We start from the raw sequence: 11,193 nt of genomic DNA, 5'->3' as shown, positions 1-11,193 counted from the left end.
CATGCTTTTGAATATGATATCAGCTCACCTTGATCTGAGGTTGTTTACATTTTTATCAACATTTTAATTTAATAACGTTTTGTGTATTCAATGTACAACCTCAGATCAAGGTGAGCTGATATCATATTCAAAAGCATGCTTTCAAAACTTTTCAATCTATCTTATATTACTACAATTTAATTGTTATTTTTTTTACATGCTTAGAAATAGACAAAAATTGTTTATTATAAAAATGTTTTATTTTATTTAAGTAAGCAACTTTTTTTAATTTATTAAAGTTACATCATCAATGGTTTATAATTTTAAAGGAGTACTAGTAACAAATTAAACTATTAAATGGTTTGTTCAGTATTCTAGACGGGAAAATTTAGCTTTAATAACTATCTATTTTGGTTCTTATTTGCAACTAAAAAGTTAACTACAGTAATCTGAAGAGTTGTTACTATGACTAAACATTTGATGATTAAAAATACAAAAAAATGGTTTAATAAATTTCAATAGTCATAACTTATGTCTTGGTTAAATATATATTAAATGTAAATATATTAAACGTATACGAATTAAAAGTTCTAATTAGCTAGAATGTTGAACATTTTTTTTACTAATTTAGTTAACAAAAACTAGAGCACACAACAAGATGACAAAAATAGATTGCATTTTATAAGTCATTGCTGCTCCATTGTAAACAGGTAACTGGTAAACATAATCAGACTTGTAGCTTCCACATCTCGGAAAATCTTTTGGAACTCCGTAAACATCTTCAGGTTCACCTACCTGAATTACAACCATCATGTCTGAAAAAAGCAGTTTGTTATAAACACTCTGTAGTCTATTTTTCTCAGATTATCTATTTCTAACATGCTTGTACAGTAACTTTATTAGTCTATTTAATTTTATTGAAGGTTTTAGGTGCTAGTAAAAAATGCACGGTCACTAATACACGAAGTGTCACTTTTACACGGAGAGTCAATTTTGCACAAGAGTAAAAAAAAATAAGAAAAAATATCGATAAGAGTAAAAGTTAGGGGTAACAGTAATCGAAAAAAATAAGTAAAAATGAATAATAATAGACAAACATATAAAATAAACAAAAGTGACCCCTCGTGCAAAAAAAGATGACGTGCAAAAGTTTCCCTTCTTGCATTGCTGACTTATACCCGACTTTAGTAAATGGGCTTTAAATAAATAAAATAACTGCATTCAACGTTTGTCAGTTTCAGACAAAAAAAGAAACGTTTGATCAAAAATAAGAAACATCAAATTAAATTTACATAAGTTAAGCTTATTCTTAGTTTCTCTAATTTGTATTTTTAGTTTTTATTCTTCTTTAATAAAAAAGTTCTAATAGCCAAAATACTTTATAAAAATCATGATATGTTTGTCTGAAAAGTAAGCAGAATACTTTTCAATTATAAGTCAAGAAAAAACTAATGATAAAAGAAAAAATCAACATAATCGAATTTTTATTATATCTACAATCAATTTTGTAAATTTAATAAAAAAGTATTTCTTATTCAATTTTCTTACCTAGATGGAATTCAATGTGACAGTGGAAAGCCCAGAATCCAGGATTATCTGAGAAGAATCTGATAATTGTGTACCCTCTGTTTGGTATGATGACTGTGTCTTTAAGAGGAGGATTCGTCAGCTCCATGTTAGGGATGTCTCCATCGTAGTAAATCTTCTTCATTTTGTCCATGGAAAGTGTTTCGTTACCGTCATCAACTCTGTAGATAAATAATAACAACATCTACATGCATGTCAATGAAATTTTAGAACTTATACCGTTTTGTATTTTTTGACCCGTTTAGTTGAGTTATTGATACTTAATGAACATCTAGAGTTCAAAGGATGTCATTTAATAATATATTGATATAAAACTGTGTAGTTTAGTTAGCACAGTAAAGCCTTATATTACAAAAAAAAAGTACAAGTAAAGTTTATTATTAAGCACTCCAATAAACTAGTTTTATTCGGATATTTTATTATGTAAAATGTTAAGTAAATAATATTTTAAACATTATTATAGTACAATTATTGTTGGTTTATTCTTATTTTCAACATAAAGGTTTAAGTTTGTCTTGTAAAACAACCTTAATTTTAAAAGCTTTAACTTTAGTATTGTTAATAGTTTAAACTATAGACAAGCTTTTGAGGATATATTTTATTTAGTATAATTAAAATTATTAGTCTTTATCGATTAACTTAATTAAAACTAATTATCTGAAAAATGTTATGCTATTCTTAAAATTGTTATTTAAAAGCTGTGTTTTTATCAATGAAAAAATTTGTACAAAAAAAAACTTTTTTAAGCTTCTAGTTTTAGTTTAATTTGAAAAACATTAGAAAATTTGAAAAAATAAGCTAACTGCATACTTTTAAATCGCTTTAGTCTTGATTATCAATTTTCAGAAAAAAAAACTTTATTTTAGTTTTCTTTTTATCGAAAAGTGTTTTAAAATAAATACTAGTTTTTTAACAACTCGTGTTTCTCTTAGAAGGCGTTATAACACATTTCAATTACAAAATTTTAATTTAAAATTTTTCAAATTTATAAATCATTTATATTTTATAAAGCTTTTTCCAAACTAAATCTACTGTTTAAAAGTATACATAAGCTATGTTCATAAACTGTAGAATAAGTTCTGTTTATTACAAAAAAAAGTAATTGACCATGAAAGGTGTATAGTAGTAATATTATTACCGTGTCTTTTCCGAAATTTGTCAAAAAATTAATGAGTAAAATTAAACCATAACAAGAAAAATAAAGTATTTAATACGTACGCATATAAAAAGGTGGCGCAAAACAAACCTATTCATTGCAACAACAGCGAATGATTGGCCGTGTAAATGCATCGGGTGACCTGAAGTTTTTCCGATTACTCCCTTGTCAAATACCACCATTTCTATTAACTTGTTACGTGGCACTTTCACTGTGTGCACACATTGCTTGAACTGTAAATTAAAAAATATATATATTATCAAAGCATTCCTTTATCATTTTTAAAGAGAAAAAAAATATATCATGCACAATAGTTAAACTTAAGTTAGGCAAACAATCGAAAATTATTTAAGAAGGTACTTAATGTTTAGTTTTTTTATTGAAAATGATCAAAAAAAGATTTAAAACAGTTACGGAAACTTTCAAATTCTTTGGAGTAAAACTTAAAACTAAACTATATTGTACAATAACATTATCAACTTAAACAATTATTATTTATTTTTTTTTAACTTAAACATTATCATAAAATAAAAATCAGTATTAAAGTAACAACTTGCGTAAACTTTTATTGTTTGATTAACTTTAAAAAACGTAAGTTTAAATCATGAGAAATAAAAAAACAAACAAATTAACTAGTTTATCAATTCTACTCTGGTTGTAAATTTTAACTTAAGTTTAGTTTAATTAAGTTTCTAAACCTTCAGAGGAATATTCAAATCTTCATCATTGGAGCTACAAATTTTGTCTTTATCAGCTGAATCGTATTGGTACAAAAGTGGTCGATCTGGTAACTTGAAAGTTATACCATTGACCACTGGCACCACAAATGGTCCATCACTTCCGATTGGTCTTGTTGGTGGTTGGCCCGGTCTCAAATAACTTTCGTAGTTTACCTAAGATAGTGGTTTTTTCTTAGATTTTTCTTTAAACATACAATCTTGATTAATATCTATACTGTTTTCAAATGCAAACTTAAAATGTCCTATTAAAACATTAAGTTGATTAGCTTAGTTTTCTGCTTATCTTATCATCGCATTGCTAATAAGATAACATAACAGTTGTATATTACATAAATTATTTTCTAAAAGATATTCTATTTTATTTAAAAATGTTTCAGTGTATTTTAATTAAAAAAAACTAATCAAAGAATATTTTAGCAGTCAGAAATCAAATTTAGTGAGCTTATTGTAATTTGCTTAAATAAATAATTTTAGAAATGTTAAAACAAAACTAACGAAGTTCATTTTTAATTCAAAAAACAAGACTTCATCCGGAGTACCACGAAATTCATTAGAAACTTCGTTTACAGATCTCAGCTCGTTCACGTAAACCGGATTTTTTATATCCGCTTGGTGCAGCATCGGGTTCAAATTGGAAAATTGTTCGTTTTCTAATGTAACTGGTGAACCGTTCTGATCAACACTTGCGTCATCGTATCTTAATTAATAGTTAATTTAACAGTTTGATCAGTATATACCATATAAATTACTAATAGAAAGTTTTTATTTATTTTAGAGTTAATTATTTTAGATAAGATGATATTTTTATAGTACTTTTCAAATGGAAAGAGAGTAAAATTTTAATGTACTATTTTGTTCGTAAAAACAAACAGCTTTATTTAATGTTCTAAAAACGGCATTAAAAATATGTATTAGAAAGTTAAAGCTTTATACAATTTATGAGATAATTTTTCTTCTATTTAAGCGGAACATTACCTGATAATAGCATTCTGCGAATTGTACGAACACTCAGTGAACTCAACCCCTTTTACTCTCATCCAATAATTAGCGGGCTTTTGGTTTGCACTAACTACAAAATCGTATCTTTCGCCTGGTTGGATTGTTAGCGTTGATACCTATCAAAATAGTTTTTATCTTTTTCTGTTAAATAAAGAAAACTTTAACATAGTTTCGATACTTGAATTTGAAAAAAAAATTAGTCACCTGTTTTACTGTTTTGTGTAGTTTTACTAATTTTATTAAAAGTAAAACATTTTTGTAACTCCTTCAGTTTGTATAAAGCTTAACTTTAGAATTACTTGTTTAATTTTAAATGTTAAAAACAGACTTTAGTTAAATTCATAACAAAAATAAATACACAACGCACAACAAAAGGACAATAAGTATACATAAAAACTTACAGTGACAGGCTTGATATCGTGACCATCACTACTTATTACAGTTAAGTTGTGATCATCTATTGAGATCTAAAAAAAGAAAATATTATTGTTAGTAGTTTTACACAAGTAGTAAATGCCATAAGCTTAACAAATTTCGTGTAGGTTTTAGCATTAAAAAATAAAAAGTAAAAGAAAAGAAAAACATATATTTGAATTATAGTAGTGGTTTAGTTTGAAAACAAAAGTTGACTGAGTTTTACTCAAATATACTTAAAGTTACTATGTCAAAAAAGCGAATGACATAATAGCAAATATTGTACTAGATTGTTGAAATAACTTTGTATCAAAAAAATAACTAAAACAGTTCTAACCTCCATAGTACAGTAAAGAACTGCGTTACTAATCACTCTGAATCTAGTTCTTTTGTTGGGGGTTAACTTGAACTCTGCCATTGGTGTGTTTGTTGATGTGGTAGCAGTTGATTGCTTAAAAAGTCAGTTCAAAAACTAAAGTAAGTTTTAATCATAAAACATTATTTATACTTTATATATTTATTATTTATAAAAAATTTAAAAAAATACTTTAAAATAGTATAACAACTAGTAAAAAAGTGTATACCCAAACTCTCTTAATTTGATTTTTTTCTAAACTTTTGATTAATATTTTTACGAACCCCTCTTCCGTTTATAATGATATTTTCAGCACTAATTCCATACAAATAGTCGCCATGTTGAAACGAAGTGTACTTGTCCAATGAGGACGCGTGAAACCAATCTGATACCATGACAATGTGATCATCCGTATCTGTGAGCATTTAAAAAAAAATATTTCTCACTTTTTATGTTTAATAAATAGGCATAATCAAGAAAAACACACCAATATTATTTCTTTATGAAACCCTTTTTGTTTAAATGTTAATCACTTAATTAGGAAACTATATGCATTTCAGATAAATTGTTTTCACACGAGAGTATGCAAAATATTAACATTAAAAACTGACCAATATCGTAAAGATCAGAATGGGTTTCTACTTCAGATGGTTTCCTGACAATTAGGGGTCCTGCAGATCCGTCTCCTCTTTGTAATCCTGAATGAGCGTGCCACCAATGAGTACCTGATAATTTAAAATGAAACTTAGTTTAATTAAAGTTTATTTTTTCCTAATAGCAACAACTAATTTTAAAAAAAAGTGCAAATTTTAATGTGTTTTAAAAATATTTCTCGTTTAGTTTAACCATACTACCAATGTGCTCCTGATATTATTAAAAGTTGTTACAAATAGCATAATATATAAAGCTAAAAAATGCTTAATTGAGAAATTATGTACTTAGATCATAGAAATAGTGTGATGTAGTTGTTTTTCTTCGGATAAAGTTTTTGCTATCGTTGGTAAAACTTAAAAGGTTTTGAACTCATGCAACTAGCAAAATAGCGCTTGACCATAAACAGCTGTTCCCTCATTACACTATCAAAAATAAAACCAGTCGTATTCTATCGCAGGAGTTTATTTTAATAGTCGTACGGTACAAGCTAGTGCTACCATTTATTTTTGTTAACCAAACATAGAAAACTACAAACTAAATTAAATGAAAAACAAATATTTCATTTTTATAAACCTATCAAAATGTGTAACTCAGTTATCTGTGTAAAACTCAATGGAAGTTTAAAGTTATATCAGTTCTAACTTTAAATTTGAACTGCAGCCAAATTAGTATATTCATACTTATGCTTGTATTAACACAGGAACAACCAACCAGCAGGCTGCGCAACGAAGGTGTACTGCAAACTTGCGGACTCAGCTATTGGACACTGCGTCAACATCGGGACACCGTCCATCCACTGTGTACCTCTTTGGTACATTCCGTGCCAGTGTATTGTGGTCGCTTCCCCATTGGCTAAATGGTTTTCAACGTTGACTACAACTGTGTCTCCTTCACACACCTGTTGTTTATTTTGTGTTTAGTAAATGATCTTTACAGTATTCTTTATTTTTAACGTAATAAGTTTTAAACGCCAAAAAAATATCAAAAAAATCTAAAACAAACTGATAAAAACAAAAGATCTTGAACGTTTAAAACTTTTGTAAAATAGTTCTTACCTAACTATTTTGTGCTTAAACTGTTATTAAACAACTTTTATTTAAAGTTGCCTAAAAGTTTAGTATTGATTGTGAATAAGCAAAACTTGAATTGATTATTCTATTATAAGATAAGCACTAACGTGACTTGAGTAATATTGTATGATTTACTGTATAACATAACAATTCATCTTACTGAAATAGAAGGCCCAGGCAGCTGTTCATTTATAGTTATAATGTATTTCGAATAACCGTCGCCAGATATACAATCATCTTTATAACAATCTGTCGTATTAGTGAGGCAGGAACCACATGATTTAGAAAGCGTTCTGAACCTTTTAATTAAATATATATGTAAATAATTAAAAACTAAAAGCTTGTTGTCGAAAAAATATAATTTAAAGTTTATGTTTTGAATTTATTTAAATTTAAAGCTGATGTAACTCAGTTTTACTATATCCTTAACTACAAATATTTTAACATTTAGTGTTCTTATAAAGCTAAAAACTTAATACAAAAATTACACTGTTAAATACTTTTGTAAACAAAAAATGTTATTTTAGTTTTTTTTTATTAAAATTTAAACGTTATTTTCATAACTTACAAAAAAAACTAATTTGTAAATGACAAAACACAAATAAATAAAATTTAAGCTGTTTTTGTTCAAAGTATTTAAAATGAGCTAAACAGTAGTAATAAATAAAAAATGCCAACAAACCATTTAATGTCAAACGTGTACTCACAAATTTTTCGGTCACCAAATTTACATTCCCTTTTACATGGATGGTCTTCTGTAAGTTTAAAAAAAATATTACAGGCTTCACTATATCATAATTTGTTGTAACGTTTTTAAAGAATATTAAATTTTAAATTGTTAAGTTTTTTAATACAATCATCATAAACTTTTAGATATATGCAAACTATCAAACTAGCAAATAAAATTTACTCAAGTAAATTACACGAATAAAGTTGAATACAGAAAAATATTTTTTGTGTCAATGAGTGTTTTAGTTTTCGATTTTTACATATTTTTTAAATGTTTGTAAACTTTAAATTGTTGTCTTAAAGCACATTGCTAAGTATTTTAAGCATCAATGATATGTTTAAAAAAATTAATTTCTGTTGAGAATTTCTATGTAAAGATAAAAAGTCTTAATCGTAGTATCGGAAAATAAAATTTATTACACTTTTGCGCTAGAATAAGTTTGTTTAGTAAATGTTTAGCTGTTGTATTTATTTAAAAAAAATTAATAAATCACAAAATTCCAGAAAACACTACATTGTTATTTGTTAAAAAAGTTGTATGTTAACAAAAATTTAGCGTTTAGTTTAATTGTTTTCAAATTTGGCATATTTTGTATATAAGTTGTGTTTTCAAGTTTAACTTAAAATAACGATTTTATTTACTAGTACTTTTTTTTAATTCTAGTCAAGACATTAAACTGTAAATCAATATGATAACCAACCTGAGGAAACAGCTGATCCAACTACATATAATTGTAGGATTATTGCTAGTAGTATCTTTCTCATTACTAACATTAACTTAAACAAGTTCTAAAAATAAAAAATAAAGTAATGTTATATTTAAACAACCTACTACAGTTAAAATGCACAGTTTAAAAATATCAAAAAAAATTGTAATCTTTGTTAAGATACTTTGTATAGTTTTGAAGGTCATAGATTTCATTATAGCTTACAATTGGTAAAGTTTTAAAAAGATATCATTTAAAACAACGTAGATAAGTTAAACTTATTAACATTAATTTAATTTTAAAAACTGACGGTTCTAATTATACAAGAAAAAAATATAATACTATAACAAACTGTTTTAACGTAAAATAAAGTTTAAAAGCTAAAGTTGATGACACAAAATTTATAAAACTGACTCTTAAATCTTAGCTATTAGCTGTTTACTTAGGTTACTGTTATTAAAACTTAGTAGCTTGGTATAGTTGATCAAATATAAAAAGTAAATAAAATAAGCTTATAAATATTCCGTTGGCTTTTCATTATCATTGTTTTAATCAAACAACGACCACATTGTAAGCCACAACAGAGCCAAGTTCAATACAAAGCGAACAAAGCACAATGATATAGTAAATATTTTACACCTTTTCATGGAAATAAATTTGATTGATCACCTTTTGACAGAAGAAAAACAATTTTTTAACAAAAGCTTTCACAAGTCATGGTCTTTGCCTAAGATAGTTTAGTTTATTATGCAACATACTTTTACTACTGCTACTACTACTAATACTACTACTAAGCGTTTTTGTTAAATAATAATAATTTTCTAAACTAAATCTTATTTTAAATTGCTTAAAACTTTATTTTTGTAAAAAACGTGTAATTTAGAGGAAAGCTGTAGTAGTAGCACCACTATACTTTTTGAATTTTTTTTTTTTTGTTTTTAATAAAGCTAGATTCAAAAACCTGCAACTAGTTTTGTGTGACTAAAAACAAGTATATCAATTCAGAAAAAAACTGTACAGTAAATATAAATAATTGTATACAAAGAATTTTTTAGATTTTTTGATAAAATAAACAGTGTCTAAATTGGGGTTAATTTATCCGTACAATTGGTACGCATAGCATTATTTCTTACAAAAAAATAAGTTCAGTTTAACCGCCAAAGGTAAACTAAGTTTGGGAAAGTTTTTATTTGTTTTACAAAATGTATATAAAAAGTTTAAATTAGCTTGCGATTTATAACATAACACTTAAGAAGCTAATTAAGTACCACTTTACTACAAGACAAACAAATTTTTTCATTATAAACTTTATTAAAAACTTAAGCGCTTTCGGAATGTCCAAATTCCCTTATCAAAATGCTAAACACTCCCTAGTTAAACAAACACAAAATAAATAGAGTGAAAATTATATCATTTGTAAAAAACACAACTAATTAAAACGACAAGTAATTAACAAAAATGGATTTTTATAAACAATTAAGACAAAATGGATTATTCAAGTATATTAATAGTTACTCTTGATTCTTTATCAGGACCAAGCTGATTATTCAACTTTGGCTGGAGTTTTTTAATTAATAGAGCTTCTGAAGATAATTATTCATTATACGAAGTGCACGTTTGAATAACTTCGAAACAATTATAAATGTTTTTACAGTTAGTACAAAATACACAATTTTCAATATGTTTAAATACCGCACTGTTGGTTGGAGTAACATGTTCTTTAATTCTTACGAAAAGTTGTCTTTCTGTTTCACCAATGTACTGGTTGTTCAGATCACCTGGACACGTAAATTTATAGACAATACAACTTTGATACAAGCGACTTATTGAATCCTTTAGTGAGAAATATTTCCCTACTTTTTCTGATCTATAAGCAATGCGTACTTTTACCCCGATGCTTTTAGATACTGCTTTTATGTTCCTGGCAAATTTCTCTGACGTCTTTTTAACATATTGTATTGTAATGTATTGTTTCTTATCATCTTTATTTTCAATTAATCCTGTCTTAAAGTTGTCTTTCTTTTGTATTTGTTCATCGATAAACTTGGCCGGAAATGAGTTTTTCATCAACAGCTCTTTTACCTTTTGCCACTCGTCATTTTGTAGATCTTCTGTAACGAGATTTTTGATTCTGTGATTCAGGTTTTTTTACTAAATTTCTCTTCCACGACTGCGGTACACACCAGTTAAAATTCATGAGCACGTCCGTGCTTGTTGGTTTTCTGGATATTGATGTTATAAACTTGTTGTTTTTTATTGTTACCTGTGTATCGAGATATGGTAGTTTACCTTCTTGGCAAGTCTGGATTACAAATTTCATGTCTTGATGCATATTGTTGAGTTTTTTATCAAACTGATGTATTTGCTCATTATTTTGGAAAATGCAGAAAATGTCGTCAAAATATCTGCAGTACATTTTAGGCCTTGCAGTTTTGTTGAGCAGCTCTGTCTCTAATTGACTGACAAACCAGTTGGCCAGTAAAGGGGCAAGAGGTGAGCCCATTGATAAACCGTTTGTTTGTTGATATATGGTCCCATTGAACATAAAGATGCTTTGTGAGCATGCTCTTAGAAGATTTTTAAATACTGTTTGAGTCATTTTTGATTGAGCAAATATTGAGCTAGGATTGTCTATGTATACTACTTTCGTAACTTTGTTAATAGTCTCCTCCAACGGGACGTTGGTATACAAACTCTTGATATCAAATGTGACACAAATGTCTGTGTTCAAAGGTCGGTATTCTTTCAATTTTTCAACAAACTCAAAGCTGGAGTTAATAATCCTAGAAGCTGTTTTGCTTAT

At 27.0% G+C, this 11,193-nt stretch overlaps 1 protein-coding gene across 1 annotated transcript; it reads right to left on the bottom strand.

Moving 5' to 3' along the window:
• Nucleotides 1-606: 606 nt before the first annotated feature.
• LOC145836541 (multicopper oxidase 3-like) lies at nt 607-10,893 on the bottom strand. The gene is made up of 13 exons (XM_082944337.1): nt 10,509-10,893; nt 10,083-10,168; nt 6,596-6,782; nt 5,842-5,955; nt 5,515-5,645; nt 5,213-5,326; nt 4,863-4,928; nt 4,438-4,577; nt 3,988-4,159; nt 3,421-3,615; nt 2,813-2,955; nt 1,528-1,727; nt 607-794 (listed from the first exon to the last, which is right to left on the bottom strand). The coding sequence occupies exons 1-13, from the start codon at nt 10,891-10,893 to the stop codon at nt 607-609; spliced, it is 2,121 nt and encodes a 706-aa protein (XP_082800463.1).
• Between the last annotated feature and the right edge of the window lie 300 nt (nt 10,894-11,193).

The sequence above is a fragment of the Thalia democratica genome, chromosome 5 (assembly GCF_965202585.1).
Source record: "Thalia democratica chromosome 5, ktThaDemo2.hap1.1, whole genome shotgun sequence".
NCBI lineage: Eukaryota > Metazoa > Chordata > Thaliacea > Salpida > Salpidae > Thalia > Thalia democratica.
Note: the sequence above shows the minus strand (reverse complement) of the source record. Positions and strands in the feature narration are given on the sequence as shown.

Bases quoted from the DNA above. Each gene is read 5' to 3' on its own strand.
- LOC145836541 (XM_082944337.1), bottom strand. From the start codon at position 10,893: ATGGGCTCACCTCTTGCCCCTTTACTGGCCAACTGGTTTGTCAGTCAA. The intron at 5,327-5,514 runs GTTCGTAAAAAT...TGACTTTTTAAG, and splicing joins TCATTATAAACGGAAGAGGG to CAATCAACTGCTACCACATC. The intron at 4,578-4,862 runs GTAAGTTTTTAT...CTATTTTGATAG, and splicing joins ACGATATCAAGCCTGTCACT to GTATCAACGCTAACAATCCA.